We start from the raw sequence: 18,302 nt of genomic DNA, 5'->3' as shown, positions 1-18,302 counted from the left end.
TGCCCAAGCAAATTTGAAATTTTCCCTTCCCTTAAAATGTGTTTTTTTTCACAATGCTTCAGAATGTGAAGACCCTCATTTCAGGTGTCTGGTGTCATCCGAATGTATCAACAAGCTGAAAGTATGCGATGGAAGTTATGACTGCCGTGACGGAAGTGACGAAAGCGGAAGCATTTGCAGTAAATCTTTCTTTTTATTATAGTGGTTGTTTTGTTGACATGCTCAACGTAAACCGTAGTCTTTTCCTTTTTAACTCACGTGTTCACACATGATATAATGTCGTACCAATGTCTGTCTGTCTGTCTGTCTGTCTGTCTGTCTGTTTACGCGATAACTCAAAAACGCTTGACATATATTAAGAAATGCTGCACAAAATTTTATGAAACTTTTCACGGATGTCAACCTCGGAACATTATAATGATATTGCGAGTGTCATGTCAATTATCTGCTCATTTGCATACTTAATAAACTTTTGTAATTAGCGATATAGCTCTAAAATTCCTACACCAAATTTGATGATACCTGCTACAAATATTGAACTGATTAATCTTATTGTACTGAGTGAGCAGTGTCAAGTTTATAAACAACTCATTTGCATATTTAATAAAATATTGTAATTAGTCATACAACTCTGAAACATCTCCACCAAATTTGATGAATCTGCTACGGATACTGATCCCACAGATATCTTACTGTGTTGCGAAGTATCTAGTGCTGTGAACTTAATTAAGGGTCAAATTGCATTTTAATGAACTTAGAATTAATGATACAACTCTGACATTAATACAAAATTTCGTAAAACCTGCTACAGATATTGATCTGATAAATATCTCGTCGTGTGAAGCACTGAGGAGTATCAAGCTTATTAGGCCTAAGGGTTTATTTGCACATTTAATGAACTTTGCTATTAGTGATATAACTACGAAATTACTGCTTTGAATTTGATGGAATGTGCCACAGATATTGATCTGACAGATATCTAATTGTCCCATGAAGCATTGATCAGTGTCAAGTTAATGAACGGCTTATTTGCATATGAAATAAGGTCTCGTAATTAGTAAATTAACTCCGAAAGTATTGTGCAAAAGTTGATGAAACCCAGCTACGGATATTGATCTGACAGGTATCTGATCGTTTTGAAGCAATTAGCAGTGCCAAGTTTATTTATGGATATTTGCATATATTATACTCTTCTACATCTTGGTATCATTGACAACTTGCCTATGGTCTATGGACATCATTATGGAAGACGTTCAGAGGTTAAAACATGGACTTGCACTCGTTGCTATGAAGTTAATTTCATGCAATGGATTGAGCATAAACTCCTAGTATTATCCTCTAACAGTTTTCTTTACAATGCTGGGAAAAAAACGAGTCTCGTAATCACCATGCCAACGATCGCTTTAGAATTATTGGGACATTGTCATAAAGTCATTCGTATTTTCTCAGATGATCTTTTAAAAAGAACACTTTCTATTTTTCACAAGACCCTGAATGGAGAAATGTTGCGAAGGGCAAGCCTGCCCAACAAAGTGGGAGGATATATAGGAACACAAGACCGATTCTAGCAGTCGATGGGAATGTCTTAACCTGTGCCCTTACTCAAAATATGTGGCAGCCGTTCTGGACTGTGAATCTTAGAAAGAGTTACCTTGTATACGAATTAAGGATCACACACAGGGCGACAACGAATCGTAAGTTTCCAATGATTCTGAAGAATCAAACGTGTCGAAGCTACACTCTAACTTTTACGTCATGACACTTATCGATTTAATCATACATCATATGTCAATCTGCAATTACAAAATTGATATGTCAATATCTACATAAAAGACTTCAGCGAGACATACTTTATTCAAACTGAAATCTCCCGTCGAAAGACAATGTCTACTATTACTATGGTTAGCTGTCATCATTAATTGTTGTACCTTGGCTTTATCATCTGGTTTTCAGTCTGCGTTTTTTCATCTTTGTGTGTGTGTATGTGTGTGTGTGTGTATGTATGTATGTATGTATGTATGTATGTATGTATGTACATGTATGTATGTATGTATGTATGTATGTATGTATGTATGTATGTATGTATTTGTTACTGAGGCTCATAATAGGCAGTACTAGAGTTCACGTATTGAAACCATATATATTGCAGCTCGACTCGCTGGAGCGCAAATTCGAATAGGAATGTCACCAAGGATGTTTGACAATCCTATATGTGTTGAGAGGATTCAAGAGTACCAGACCCAAACGAAGAACTTCACCTTGAGGTGCAATCCTTCCCCCGCAGCTGGTCGCTTTGTCTTCATAAAAATATTAGGAAAATCCGAAGCCATGCGACTGTGCGAGGTCGAAGTTTTGGCAGTAGGTAAGTTTTTGTGAAGAGTTGAGAATGCAGTTTGGTGGCAACGGTATTCTCAGAATGATTAGAATTGTACAAACGAAAATATGTCTCGGGAAATACGAGCTATACTCTATTTATAGAGTAAGTAAACCATTTTATTTTGGTAAAATGAAATAATCTTGTCCGAAAAAGAAGAGGCATAAACTTAGTTTCTTTAGCCTTCGAAATTACATTGCCATATTCAGTATGTTTCGACCATTAAACCTTCATCTAAATAAGACACTCCTTTTCATCAAGATTTCTAATGTGACCCTGCGAGCGCATTAATCTAAATACCCTCTTAAAAGCAAGTGAATGGACTATTCTCAGCTAAATTTCCACTTGTACACCGCCAGCTGGGTTATGGAAGGTGTCCAAATAGATGCCTTCTTAGATAAGGACAGTTTATGCTTCAGACCATTTGAGTCTGCGCGTTGTTTCTATGTCTCAATTTAAAGAAGCAACTTACTTTGGTAGAGATATTCACACTTCAAATAAGGATAATAAGTCACTTTTTGTCGTTACCATTTTGTATACTAGAAACAGTCACGCTATAATTTCAAGTGGCCTTCCAAGATATAAAAAAAATCTCAAAAATATTTCAATGCATGACCCCCTACCTTCTTATAAATTTATCCTCGATCTTGAAGCTCGCAATAAATTCAAAATATTATTGTCACGAATGAGACCATCTATCGAGTTGCACAGCGTTAATTAATGTATTGGCTCAGTTCAGTTGAAGGTTTCTGCTGGGAATTCAACTGACGTATTAAGTCTGATACCTTTTCATGGCAAATTCAGTGTTACCATATGTGGCAAGGGAGCATTCTCCTTTTACGTGCTTTCCTGTGGAACTCACTGCCGTCTATAAATTCGCAACGCTAGAACTGTTGAATTTTCAAATTTGCTTTTAAGATTATTCTTTTTAATAAGTCCAATTCGTAACATCCAACTATTTGTTGACTTATAAAACACGTTGATGCTTAAAGTCGTAAAACTCTTAATGTTGTCAGACTATTCGCCTATCGTGCTGAATTTGAAGTTATTCTAAGCTATGTGGTTAGAATTCAGCTAAATGTTCCGTAATGATACAGTCATTGCTTTCTCGCAAATTTACTGCATTGGGTCGTTGCTTTCTCGCAGATTCACGGCATTGGAACCTTGCCTCTGACAAGCTAGCCAGTCAAAGTAGCATCTACGCCTACGGCAGTGCCATCAAAGCAATCGACGGCGACAAAACCAACGATTACTCGGGGCGAAGTTGTACGCAGACTCAGAAAGAGCACCAGCCTTGGTGGAAAGTGGACTTGGGTAGAGAATTTGAAATTCATGACGTCATAATAACAAACAGGGGTGACTGTTGTGGTAAGCATTGTATGTTTACTATTTTGATATATCTTAGTAAACATAATTTGTTTCTTATATCTATACAATTTTCATACATAATCAGTGTATATTTGTACCATAGGCCGGTGGCCAAAGTACTGAATAAAATGAATGAATGAATGAATGAATGAATGAATGAATGAATGAATGAATGAATAAATGAATGAATATCTATGCAATTTCAGCATACATGTTTGCGTGTCTTCTTTACTATCGTTTCCATCATATCCCACTTATGTTACCTCTTGAAGTTTTTATAATGGTAATTTCAGATGTCTCCAAACTTTAGGCGTGCAGAGGTCATGGTTCTTTTCTCTACGGTGGTCCAAAATTCCAAAATTAAACGAGACTTACCTGGAAGGTGAAGTTTGATTGGAATTCTATGTAGTCATCACAGCACGTAGAGATCACATGAGATTGCACTGCGCCTGCGTAGCTTCAGTCTTTAACTGTCGATGGTGCACATTTCCATCAGCAAATAGGGGCTAAAAGATCATATAAAACTCACCCTACACGCTTTAGGGTGGGAGTGGGTGGGCATGTGATCTCTACGTGCTGTGATGACTACATAGAATTCCAATCAAACTTCACCTTCCAGGTAAGTCTCGTTTAATTTTGGAATTCTATTACGTCATCGCACTTGAGATCACATGAGACTTTAAAGCAAGATGTGCACAAGAGACAACAAAACACCAGTAACAGTGAAACTTAATCTGTATATAATAAACTTGTATTTAACATTTAGATCACTAGAAGTATTTAATACTCCCTTTGCAAACTAATTGTCCTTTACAATAGTTTTATCATAATATTTTGCAAATGTAGATTGTGATGACCAGCCAGCGGTGGTCAGTATTTGCTCAATAGGAACACACTTGTCCTTAGCCTGAGATACTGCTGCAGCCCTCACACTGTGAGGTTTGAATATAGAAGTGTCAACTCCTGACTGCATCATCACTGTACGTATCCACCTACTAATAGTACTTTTTGTAACAGGTAAATGTGCTTTAACAAACTAATGAAAAGTTGCGTATGTCCTCCTCTGAGTTCTGCAGTACGCTTCAAGTATTCTCGCATTGTAGTACACACACACAATTTTCTATCAGGCTTATAAGCTTTTAGCCTTACAACTGGATTAGAAAAACCTGGTCTACTCTGTTTAATCAACCAGAAATAACAAAGGTATAGTCAGCGTTGCCTGCTGACATGTGGGTCAAATCAAACAAATGAAGTGAATGTTCTCTAGTTGCAGTCACTAAAGAAATTAACATACACATTTTCAATGTCAATATCTTAATGTCAGGGTCTGTACTGGTGATAATGATTTCAGATAATCCAATACAAGCGATACATCCCAGATAGTATTGTATCTTGGCATTGTTGGTCTAATATTATAAACACCTCTCATAAATCTCACAACCAGGGGGTGCGCTCCTAAAGTTGCATGTTTATTACTTATACATAGAGCCGATAACGCTGATCTAGCGGTATTCAAGGCACTGTATCAAAGTCCCTCAGTGTACAGTTCAGTCAAGAAATCAAGAACATCTGCTATAATTGGTTGAAATGGATCTTTCTGGATTTGACAACAAAATTGAAACCATTTTCTGGTATAGATACAATATTGTTTCTCTGTACCGTGTCTCCATTATGCCATGATGACATTGGTTGCTGCTGTAGAAATGTTGAACATTTTAAGGGATCTCCTGATACCCGACATGCCATCAAGGTCAACTTCCTCCTCAGCGGGTGAAGTTTTGTCGTATTCGAAATCCTCAGTAGCCTGTCTGTGCGTGGAAGGGTCACTGGATTTGCAGTTATGATCTGAAGTAGTTGACTGAACCATGGTTTTGTCGGCCATATTGGTGCAACAATGATACCTTCTGCTCTGTCCATTATTACTTTCTGCACGCACCTCCCCAGAAGACTGAAAGGAGGAAATGCATAGAAATAAGTGCATTGCCAACTTATCGTAAAAGCATCTATGTATTTAGCATCAGGTTCTAGATGCCAAGCAACATAATCTTTCAACTGAGTATTTACCCTGGTTGCAAACATGTCGAGATTAGGGCATACCTAACAACTACTCTATTCTTTCAAATATACCAAGATTTAGCTGCCATTCCGTTTGATCATCAAACTGTCTAGATTTTCGATCAGCTATTATATTGAATGCGCCTGGTAGATGTGTAGCAGTGAGCCAGATGTTCCTATCGCTACACCAAAACCATATTGTCTTGGCAATATCGTTACAGTCCACCGACGTCACTCCTCCCATGTGATTAACATAACAGACTGCCGTGGTATTGTCAATAAAATTTTAACATGTGCATGTGTTACACCTGAACAGAACGATTTCAAAGCAAAGAATGCAGCAAGCAACACCAGGTAATAATATGGTTATTAGATTCATGCTCCTTCCATCTTCCTCCACACATGTTTTCACCTTAACATGCTCCCCAGCCTTGTTTTGAAGCATCGCATGATATTATAATACTAGGGTTATTTCTTGAGATTTTGCGGGATTCATTTGGGAAGTTTTCAACCCACCAACGCAGATCTTGTTTCATTGATGGGGAAATATACATGTATGCATCAAAGTCGCCTTTATGAATTTTTAAGGCCTCAATTTTCCCCATCTCTAATGACCTATAAAACAAAGGTCCATATTCTACTGCCGGTAAACTCGATATCATAAGTCCAATTACCATAGCTACTGTGCGAATTCTATCTTGATCTTTACGAAGAAGCTTACTACATTCTTCAATGATCCGACTTATTTTGTGTGGCGTAAGCCGAACAGTCATGGACACAGAATTGATTATAAATCCCAGAAATATCAATTCGTGAGTTGGGATTACTACTGATTTCTCATCATGAACGATGAAACCAAGAGACGTTACTAACTTTGTAGTATCATTTATGTTATTTCTACATTCAGTGTCTGTGTCCCCTTTTAGGAACGAATCATCAATTTAGCCAAGATTAACATGACCTTGCTGCCTTAGTGTAGCATACACAGATTTTAGCAATTTTGTATATATACGAGGGGCACTAGCTAGCCCATTTGGTAAGCAGGTGTACTGGAAAAGTCGGTCTTGCCATTCAAACTTGAGATATTTTTATGTTCCTTTGCAATAGGAACAGAGTAATATGCATCACCTAAATCAATGGAGGCCATGTAACAGCCCGGTGTAACCAACTTAATAGCAGACTCAAAGGTGCCCATTTTGAAATGATGATATTGTATGTGTTCATTCAGACCCTTCAAATTTAGGATCATAGGATAATTACCATCCTTTTTGGGAAGAACAAAGATTGGTGAAATATATTGACCATCCTCAAATTCGGATGGTACAAGTACTTTCTTCCTCAATAGATTCTCAATTTCGTTATTTATTATAGCCTTCTCTGATTCACTAAAGGCTACAGAATGGAAACAACGACGGTTGTTTTGGAGGGACACCATTTATAAATTCTAAATGAGCATGTGACACTATGTCTAAAATAGATTTATCTGAAGTAATATTACTCCATTGTTGACTGAACTTTTCCAGTCTACCTGCTTGAAAAACGGCGGTTGTAGTAAAGTGATCACTTACTTTACTCAAGGTGCCTACTTCGTCTGCTGCTTTGGATTGGGTTTCTGGTATCTTTGGTAGTTTTTTGAAGAGTCATGCATATACTGACGCTGGTAGCTACCAGTACCACGTCCTCTTCCTCTGAATCGAAAACCTCTACCACGCGACCTTCCACGGCCACCACCTCGCTGCTGCCAGGTACTGATATAGTTTCCCGCCTTGTTCACTTCTTGAATATCCTTTACACGTTTGGTAACATCATCACCAAACAGCTGGTCCGTGAAGGGCACTGTTGTTGAGAACAGGTGTGAATAGTCCTGCTTCAAATCATGTTTCATGCAATCACGCCTACGTAGATTCAGCAGACGGTTGGTATAACCGAATAAAGCCAAAGCATCAGTGCCTAAATCCAGTAATTTCTGTATATCAGGTTGTGAACCAGATTCTGTGTTCACCTTAGCAAGTTCCTGCACCAGCTTCACCAATGCAGTTGACCCTTTCACGAGGGACGTTTGAATTACCTGAAATTTCGTGTCCATAGTTCTCGTTTCTGGACGAATAATATCCCAAACCAACTGATTCACCCTGACTGTCGTCAGTGACTCGAAGTTCTCTGGCCGGTCGAATTTCTTCGATAGGTCAGTGAATTTCTCTTCAGGGATACCATCTCTGAATAATCCATTGATAATCTCTGCTAACTGAGAGTCGACAGGCTTGTCACATTTTCCCCGGAGGATAAATTTGCCTGCAAAGTCTTTGAAGACACTAGGGACATCCTCCATAGTGTTTGGAACGGTGTTATCCCCACACTCATCCGACAATTTCGATGTCTTTGCCTGCGGCTCAATATTTTCCTCAACTACGTCTGGAATTTGAGTATTATCCTCATAATACGCCTTCTGCATCGTGTCCACTCTCTCGCAGAGAGCTGTGATTCTGTCATTCTGTTTCCCTTTGCTTTCCTGAATCGTTTCAGTAACTAAAATATGGTTTGTTGTCCACACTATCTGGTTTTGAAATCCCAGCGGAACTCATACTCGTGGATGCCAGGGCTTCGCCACTGGCTTGAGTTCGTTTGCGTTTTTCACGCTTGCACATAGGTGACTTGTCTTTGTCACTACAAGTGTTTACGTCCTTGTCAAGCTTAGATGCCATGCTGACTAAGGTCAAACGAATCCTTTGGCAACTACGTTACCAACAAATTGAAAATATTGTACAGTCAACCTGTACGGAGAGCGACCAAACCTCGTCCGGTCGCCAGCTATAAACGCAGTACACTGAAGCTACGCAGGCGCAGTGCAATCTCATGTGATCTCAAGTACGATGAGTAAAAGAACTACCTGTTCTTCTTATGTAGTAATTTATCCCCGACTTAGAATTTCTTTCCGACTTATGTGTCAGCATTCAATGTTAGCGTCGCATTCAGTTGTTTCTCTGCGACATATGTGTTCGCATTCATTGTCTGCGTCACAGTCAATTTTTTCTCTCCGACAAATGTGTTCGCATTTAATTGTTTTCTCTCCGAAATATGTGTGTCCGCGCATTCAATGTCTGCGTCGCATTCAATTGTTTCTCTCTGACATATATGTCCACATTCAAAGTCTGTGTCGCATTCAATTGTTTCTCTCTGACATATGTGTCCACATTCAATGTCTGCGTCGCAGTAAATTACTTCTCTCTGACATATGTATCCGCATTCAAAGTCTGCGTCGCATTCAATTGTTTCTCTCTGACATATGTGTCTGCATTCAAAGTCTATGTCGCATTCAATTGTTTCTCTCTGACATATGTGTCCACATTCAATGTCTGCGTCGCAGTAAATTACTTCTCTCTGACATATGTATCCGCATTCAGCCAGCCACCGTCTCGCCCTGGATGTATTGGCAGCTGTAGGACGGGCTGCCATTTTACATTCGGACGCTCATGTGGGACCCATAGGATGCGTCCATAGTGGTGACCAGCATACCCCCTTGGCTAGATCGTTAACCCCATAAGCTTACAATACAATGAATAACTTTGTCACTTACCTTCAAAATCAATGAGCTTTTCGCGATCACGAACACTGAAAGAGTGATACTTTTTCCGGATGCAATCATGGGTCATGGAGCGAGGGTCACGCTCACCAAAACTTGCCAGTGCCCTCATGTGTTGGTGACAAAAATCATTGACTGCGACGCCCATGTAGGAGAGAAGCAATTGACTGCGACGCAGACTTTGAATGCGGACACATATGTCAGAGAGAAACAATTGAATGCGACGCAGACATTGAACGCGGACACATATCTCGGAGAGAAACAATTGACTGCGACGCAGACTTTGAATGCGGACACATATGTCAGAGAGAAACAATTGAATGCGACGCTAACATTGAATGCTGACACATAAGTCAGAGAGAAGCTCTGAGACGGGGAGAAATTACTACATACGAAGCACACGTAGCTTTGGGCCACCGTATTCATTATGTTCGGGAAAATCATTACTGAAAACAAAAGGACAGAAAACGTTTTGATTTTTCGAAAGTCACTATTGAAATATTTTCAATCCACTTACTTTTAATCTATCGATGGAGGGTGAAACCACATCTAGTGAGAGCTTACTATATTCTGTGTCTATTATGAAGGATTACATGGGCAAATTAAACCTAGTACCTCACCTTGTCCTGCATATAAATGTCCCGATACATTTTTGTTCTTACCTTGTTCTAACTTTTAATTAAGCTAAAGTATATGTGATGGTATAACTTGGGAGTTGAAAAAAGGTAACCAAATTGTCACAAGGCAGGCAAAATATACTGATATAAAAATATCTTGATCTCTTCTTTTCGAGCCACCTTTGAAGAAGACCAGATTACATTTGTCTAAATAATGGCAAAGGGATACGACAGAATCTGGGTCAAAGTCAGCACCCAGCTGCCAGTTGGATTGCACGTTGTCTCTGAATTTGTATTAGCGTACAATTAATTCTCTAATATTTTATTATTCTTTTAACAAGGATCTTAGAACATAGCTGGTATACATGGGAGATAATTGTTGCAAAATGACCATCTTACGGTCATACATTTACGTGTGGAAATGGCATAACATTTTTCGGTCAAATTTAAACAAAATCAGTGAGAAATTGCTGATAGTAATTGCTGTGAAATAGACTTGCCACCTGATAAATATGAAAAGTACTAAATGACTCTACAGGTAATGTCAAGCCCAGAGGGTTCATGATTATATTCATAAATAGGCTACGACGATTTAAGAAAAAATCAAATTCGTTACTTGATCGACGCCAGAAATCGTATCTCTTCTATCCAAATGCATCTCTCTACTGTATTCGCTTTTATACTAATCGACCATCTTTCACATATCGAGCCAACAGACTGAATCATACGATGGCGCACGCAACAAAATGATAAAATAATTTTCAGAGTTAAGATTGTAGCATGAATATATCTGTACGTTTTTGTAGCATAAGTTACATTAACCCTTCAGCCAATTTTTCTATTTCCTCTACTTTTTCTACACCAAGATGAATGAAAATAAGAGAACTTTTACCTGTTGAATTTTCTCGAACATCAGGTGACCGTCTCGAAGGTGCAGTAGTCAGAGTGGGTAACGATGAAGACATCGCAAATAACCAAAAATGCGAAGAAAGCATAGATACGGTTGGTATCAACTTGGAAGGCGAGATTTCAATACAATGCCTCCTGGAAGGTCGTTTTGTTTCCATACAACTGGAAAATAAAACGGACTACCTGACTCTCTGCGAAGTTGAAATCATGGGCCAAGGTTAGATACTTGTATTTATTATTAAAGTCGTATATTTTATCGTTTCGATGGAAAACGAGAACGCCACCTTCTAAATCAGTGTAAGCAATAAAATGAAAATAACGGTCAGATATGTAGCAAGGTCGTTTGGAAAGGTATCGAGCCTGGATAGAATGGAAATATCGACGATGATCCAATCTCACATAATGTATGACTGTGATTTCAGTCAACTTAAACACAGAAGATGATCACTTGATGCATCTGGCAAGTAGCCATAATATTTCTCATACTAGGCATAGCCTATACTTTACACGTCAGGGCAGGAGGGAAGGCAATTATTTTAGACTCTTATTAGGCCTACATCATATAATATTATAAAGGACTCAGCCCTTGGTGTCGCGCTAGGGGTTAAGATTAGAAATGTTATTTGTATTAATTCATAAATAGTAATAGTAAAGAATAAAATAGAAGGATTAATTGTTACTTGCTATATACGTTTTTACGACAGTTATGCCTAGTTTACCCTCTGATGAAAACAGTTCACGTACATAATGTCAGACTCTACAGGTATAGATTTCTGTAATGTGTAAAAATGTTGGACAAAAATTGGCAAATTTTCCCAAAATAACAACCTATTGTGTTTAACAAGGAATGTATTGTGCTCTCATTATCTTTGCAATAGTCACTGCACTACCCAACTTCCTCTTGCAAGCTGAAAACTAGCGTACTGTCTAAAACTGGTAATTTTTGCATCTAGTTATTTACACAGAGGGCAATAAAATTCAATCCAGCATTCTGTGCGCATTTCCTCGTTCATATGCACAACATTTTTCTCTCTCTCTTTTTTAGGCGTGAGAGTAACGATATTTTGTATCTGTGACACGGTGGATAATGATACTTACTGGCTAATAAAAGATATATATTTTATTATTGGCATGTTATAAAATAAAACTTTGCACGTTTCGTATTTGTTTATTTACGAGCACTCAAAACAACATGGCGGCGCCCATGAATTAAGTAGGGTACACTTCCGGTTACTCGCATAGTATATTGTGAATCTGCTCACGCGTAGTCAGTAAGCCGCTGGCGCGACTATTATTCATTATTACCAAATATATGAATACTCCGATACTTTAGAACACTTTTCAAGGAATTCATGAATTTTTACTCACAGAAAGAGTGCTTTATTTGACATTTTGCTACATATACTACTTGGATAATTTTTAACGGGGTCTTGCATGAGCAATTGTTGCCTACAGAGTCATAGTATTGAAATATTTCATTTTGTTTTCAGAAATTGCTAGTAAGTTACTAAATGTCGCCTACGGAAAACCGGCGGAGCAGAGCAGCACTTATTACAGAAATATCGCCAGCAGAGCCGTCGACGGAAACGAAAACTCTCATTTAATGACTGGCCACAGCTGCATACATTCAGCAAACGAAGCTGGGGCGTGGTGGAGAGTAGATCTTCTGAAAGTCTACAGCGTGTACAAGGTGGTGATAATTAATCGAAATGACTGTTGCGGTAAGCAATCTTCCAGCACTGTTCGATGCAAAGTCCTTATTTCCCGTATTGAACCATATCGTTGTTGATAAACAGCATTACTATTTATGAAATTTTCCTGACAGACATTATAACCCAATTATTTGAAAGGGGATAATGACATGAAAATCGATCCTGCAATGCTATTTTGTATATGTATATTCTTATTGTTATATTTCCTACTGTTACTGACAGCTTCTCAGCTCATTGGGGCCATTGTTAGGATCGGTTACTATAGAGATGACTTTGAGGAGGATTCACCTTGTGGAGGCCATGTTACGGAAACCGACACCAACGATGTGACCATCGAACGCGACTGCATGGTACCCATTCTTGGACGATATGTTGTGTTGAGAAACGATGTCACTAGAGTTGGTTATCTACATGTCTGTGAAGTGAAAGTGTTTGCAAAAGGTATGCCCATCTCGTTACTTTCCATTTTTTATTGTGGTAATGTGCATGTTGATAAAAATGTTACAATGAAGATTTCGTTTATTTATATATTTTAGTGAATTAGTAACTTCCTAGTTCCTGTGTATTCAAGTGATCAGATCACATACATACAATATTTATCTATAAGAATAAGGTGTCATCGAGGACATACAACGCATATAGATTTGTAAGGAAACATGTGTATATTTGAAATGTGTAACTCTTACGTATTGTATTTACCAATACGACGAAATTGCATATATTACACCCTTCTGTACACCACACTTTCAGATGAATGGTAGAATTGTGAGTGCGTTCCTGTTCAAAATATCATTTATCTTGGATAGAACTTAATTATTATTAGGGAAGTTCAGAGAATTTCTTTTCTAATCAAATCACCACTAAAATTGATATCCTTCCTCTGATTTCTTTACTTTTTTTCCAGAGTTTGAGATAGACGATTACAAAGACATCATGAAAAGACGGTTGTTCTCAATGTTCGATAAACAGGTGGATAGAACGATCGGCGTTAACGCTACTGATATTCTACCAAAGGTTCCACTCTACAAGTGTCTTGAAAACTGTTTCCACTGGAAACTCTACTCTTGCCGCTCGTTTGACTACCACCGTGCTACACACACGTGCAGGCTTTACAATGAAAGCGTTGGATACGACGATGCAGAAGTGGTAAAGGCGCCCGGCACAGATTATTATCAGAGTTTGCGCACTCCCTGTATGTTATTATTTCCACGGTGTACGAGTTTTGCAGACTCAGTATCTTTTACTTTAGCTGTCATCTTTAAATCGTATTGACCAATTTTATCATTCGTATATTTGCAGCTATATGATAAAAAAAAACAACAGTTTTAAAAGTTGCATTTGAAAAGCACGTCCGAAAAGAAAATGAGACAGCAAAGTCTTAATATATCATAACATGAATTAAATATCAAAAAATTAACGTACTTCTCCCTGCACATACCTTCAACTTATTGGTATTATTTTCCTTTCCAATGACAGTGACGTGTAACTTTAATAATCATATATTGTGAAACTCTTGTTCCTTCATTCATGGCCGATTGGTCAGTATGACTTGCTTTGGTGTAAATGACCAAACTGACCAAACTAAACCATTAATTGAACTCATGTTTAAGTTATTGGAAAAATGAATCACAAAATACAGAGGTTTCGTTACTGAAGTCAGCAAGGTGAAGCATCGAATGCGTTTCAAATGTTTACTTCTTCAAATTTTTTGGCTCTTCGTCTCTTGTATTTGTTTGTTTGTTTTTATTTAAGTGTTCATTCCACCGAACGAAGAAACAGATTGTCCCCTTTACTACGTCAGATGTACATCCGGGGAATGTGTTCACCCCTATCAGATATGCGACACTGTGGTAGACTGTGTCGACGGATTTGACGAATCAGCATGCCTTAATAGCTCCGAACGCAGTAAGTTAACGTCATTTTTTTCTTTACCAAGATGACACCTCATGGGCTGATTGTCCGTGGGATACATCAAATTAAGTTGAAATTGTCATTGAGATCGAAAATTGAATATTTATATTTTAGGGGTCTTAATCACAGTTGCAAGTTCATTAGCATCAAAGTCACCTCAACTTAAATGCGTCCGTTAAAGAGTATCCATTTGCTGATTGATCTCACTTACCAATAAATAGCATTATAGTTGCCATTTTGGATGATAAATTTGAGCTAAAATAAGAGGAGTGGATAAATTGCAACACTTTAGACATTATTGCATTACTTGCAAGCTTCTCCCTGTGTATTTAAGGCAGTGAAACCATTTTCGAAGCCGGTTGGCAAGCTCCATACCAGTCCATCAGTGACGACCCTAACATCTACAACTACTTCAAAGAGAAGATCTTCATACGACGAAATTACGACCGCGTGAAGGGCGAGAGCCCACCCGACTGGCTGAGATTTAAAAGTTTCAGCAGTACCCCTGACTACATGGATCTTCGCGATGTTTTGCGTGTCGATAAAGATGAAGTAGCTACGATGGGTCACCAGGCTGAAGATTTTATACTGCAATGTACATACGCAGGAGAAATATGTGACGCGAGGTATCTTGATTAATTTACAAATGCCTTTGGGAAGGGGTGGTTATCTTGTACAGCAGACTGATACATGCCACTTTAGTTTAAGGTAATGACGTCCATCGGACGACCATTTCAATAGGATATCCGCAATTTGACGTGTTACAGTGATGTTAAGTTTTGAGTTACTCCATCCCGTTCTAAGAATAATTGCCTTAAGACATTAAAATTGAAGGGGTGGGATGGGTTCTGGGTCATCATACCTTTGCCTTAAAACGGGAATCAATTCTTTCCTTCTAGAGATTGTGCACTTGACCGGTACATTCACATGCCTGCCTGTCCATCACTTTGTCTGTATCTTTGTGATGTAACTATCGACTAAACCAATATTCATAGCATTGCAATAGAATAGAATAGCCGTACATTACGAGATCTAATTGATATGATTAAATTCAGTCCACATATGCTAATATTTAATACACACAAACGATATTCAAAGTGCATGAAGCAATATTTAGCAGTCCCATAAATCATGGAAGACTGCAGTAATAACTTATATGCTACAATGAGTTTTTCTTCACCTATTAAATTATAACAAACTTTTAAGGTGTAAAACATATATGCACTGCGCTCGCGCAAAACAGTTTAAGCGTACCATCATGTGGTAAGCAAAGTTTAGATAAAAACCCATGCGATGATAGCTTGAGAGAATACAATGTAATGATCAGGCATTCTAACTCGTTTGAGGTGTGCACATATTTGTATGAAACTGCATCATGTTACATCCGAAGAACAAACTCAAACATAAGGGGAAACAGGTACAATGTTGGGGTGTGTATATATGCAAATATAAGTCCACCTCTGAACTATAGTAATTGGATGCAATTGGCAACATTTGCCGATTTTATTAAGCAACATTTAGCCCTTCTCGAAGCAGATCACAACCTCAGCTTGTCCTTGAAAAAAGAAGATAGTTATTAAGTGTTTTGCTATGATTCTATGGCAATACGTGAGCTCGTTATACTACATACCGTCTAAATTGAGGCGTTGCCGACACTGTCAACCATGATTATAGACAAGGCGGCAATGTCAGTCAATAACAAAGAAATCAATTCTGCAAAAAATTAATATTGTCTGAAAGGAGGTCACATGCAGTCAAAATAGCACTACAAATCTAATTTAATCCACACACACCCCGTGACTCACTCATCAGTGGATGTCAATTGTTGTAAAAATTTAAAATATAAGGCTTTTTTGCAAGAGATGTATGTGTGCTACTTAAGGATTGTACTGCGAAAAGTCATGGTAAAAATGCGGCTTGAATATATTCAGGCAAGTGCGAATTGATGGTGTTGTACTGACTAAGTATGACTTCCTTCTAAACAGTGTTTCGACTTTCGTAGAGTTTATTTCTTTGTGAGCGACTGATATTACCACTTCGTTGATGGTTACTCCCGACCTTGGTGGCAACTCCTCAATTTAGACTGTATTACTAGTTCTAGTTTTCTCATTCCTACTGGTTCAACGCAAACCACTATTACTATGCTGGTCGTACTAAACGTCCAATTTCAGGAACGATTTTGTGATGACGCAAGATGAATACTATGGCAACTGTTTCCATTTCAATGCCAAACCAGACAGCGCCGCCATATACTCAAGGGGAGCTGGCATATTACATGGTGAGTAAACAACAAATAACAAACAGCAAACTAACGCATGAGGTGTGAAAAATAGTTGACAAGACCCATCTGCTACTATACAATAGATGTTTATTCTTCCTAACGTTTCGGACGTACACGGACGACCTTCATCAGAGGCTGTACAGACACAGTGGAAAAAAGGGAACGAAAATTACATTTTGTTCTACTCGGACAATGAATACGATAACAAATACGCAGATATTTAGCGTATATTACGCACTGTAGAAATGTTACGGTAGTATGCAAAGTCTATGGTAGAAATGTGCTTGCGGTAAAAAGTAACAAACAAAAAATGAAATAGCTGAAAGCGGCAATGAAGTCGGGTAGGGAAATAGAACAATGCAATGTATTGAAAGGTGGATATTGTAAATTCCTATAAGGAACCAGAAATGAACTTACAAGTTTGTGGAACACGTCTGTTCGGTTTGAGCTGTGACAGTGAACAAAGAAAAAGGAAAAGTGGGCTCCCTATGTTTCAGATGAATGATGGGGCCCCTTAGCAGGGGTCAAAGTTCACTACCAATCTTTTTTGTTAATTCCTAGAGGATGAATGGTGCCCAGATTATAGATATATTTTATTTCCATTTGTTTTCTGATTTTTGTTTGTGTTGATGATATTTTGCAGATTCCAAACATAGTGAAATTGTTGACATTATGATCCTCCATATTAAAGTGTTCGCTTACGAGCGTGTCTTTTTTTGTTTTGATGTTATATACATGTTCGTATGAAACTGAAAACACCTAATATACGCTAAATATCTGCGTATTTGTTATCGTATTCATTGTCCGAGTAGAACAAAATGTAATTTTCGTTCCCCTTTTTTCCACTGTGTCTGTACAGCCTCTGATGAAGGTCGTCCGTGTACGTCCGAAACGTTAGGAAGAATAAACATCTATTGTATAGTAACAGATGGGTCTTGTCAACTATTTTTCACACCTCATGCATCCATTATCTACAAGTACCCACTGCAAACTTCACATATGGACTGTGGTTGGACTGACCCACTTGATATTCACCCACTATAATTAAAGCAAACTAAGGAAGAGACTGAAAAAGGATAATATTCAGCTTTATACAATGCAGGATTCGGGGACGGATCTTTTTTCCCCGGCGGTTTCCGCTATGTAGTGAGCGGTATCGGGAGTAGCGGTTACCAAATAATCTTGAAATACATAGATTTCAAACCGTAATGTATTAGTGCGCTGGTACAAGTGTTAACGATTGTATTAAGGTATAGAATAACCGGACTTTTTTTCTAAATCATACACGTCAGATTCTGGAAAGCCGGAATTTTTTATGACAGATTACGTATTTTTAAAGTGTCTAAAATACCAGCAAAACTAAATATGCAACATTTGTAGTCACATAAATGGGTCAAGGTTACGACGCATGAAATAAAGGGGTGCTTTTGGTTAAACCGGAGATTTCAAATTAGTACAAGTGTGAAATGTTTGTTTGTGATTTTTTTTTTTCACA

The 18,302-nt window shown here is 38.2% G+C and overlaps 2 protein-coding genes across 3 annotated transcripts in view; one reads left to right on the top strand and one right to left on the bottom strand.

The window, feature by feature from the left end:
- LOC139118749 (uncharacterized) overlaps positions 1-18,302 on the top strand; it is a 41,434-nt gene that overhangs the window by 14,806 nt on the left and 8,326 nt on the right. The window contains exons 6-16 of one of the 2 annotated variants that reach the window (XM_070682174.1): positions 63-179; positions 1,488-1,694; positions 2,150-2,362; positions 3,521-3,742; positions 10,911-11,120; positions 12,394-12,624; positions 12,838-13,056; positions 13,520-13,807; positions 14,368-14,520; positions 14,861-15,152; positions 16,698-16,804. In XM_070682174.1, coding sequence (XP_070538275.1) covers positions 63-179; positions 1,488-1,694; positions 2,150-2,362; positions 3,521-3,742; positions 10,911-11,120; positions 12,394-12,624; positions 12,838-13,056; positions 13,520-13,807; positions 14,368-14,520; positions 14,861-15,152; positions 16,698-16,804 — 2,259 coding nt within the window. Of the gene's footprint in view, positions 1-62; positions 180-1,487; positions 1,695-2,149; positions 2,363-3,520; positions 3,752-10,910; positions 11,121-12,393; positions 12,625-12,837; positions 13,057-13,519; positions 13,808-14,367; positions 14,521-14,860; positions 15,153-16,697; positions 16,805-18,302 lie in introns of both variants that reach the window. The other variant, XM_070682173.1, reaches the window with a different exon arrangement.
- LOC139118248 (uncharacterized) lies at positions 5,618-8,192 on the bottom strand. Its single transcript, XM_070681525.1, has 2 exons — positions 7,366-8,192; positions 5,618-5,690 (listed from the first exon to the last, which is right to left on the bottom strand). Exon 1 carries the CDS (start codon positions 8,124-8,126, stop codon positions 7,380-7,382), a length of 747 nt encoding a protein of 248 aa, XP_070537626.1. The 5' UTR covers positions 8,127-8,192; the 3' UTR covers positions 5,618-5,690; positions 7,366-7,379.

This window comes from Ptychodera flava, chromosome 19 (genome assembly GCF_041260155.1).
Source record: "Ptychodera flava strain L36383 chromosome 19, AS_Pfla_20210202, whole genome shotgun sequence".
NCBI lineage: Eukaryota > Metazoa > Hemichordata > Enteropneusta > Ptychoderidae > Ptychodera > Ptychodera flava.
This window is presented reverse-complemented; position numbering and strand designations above follow the sequence as displayed.

Coding starts and splice junctions, on each gene's coding strand:
- LOC139118248 (XM_070681525.1), bottom strand. CDS start 8,126: ATGGAGGATGTCCCTAGTGTCTTCAAAGACTTTGCAGGCAAATTTATC.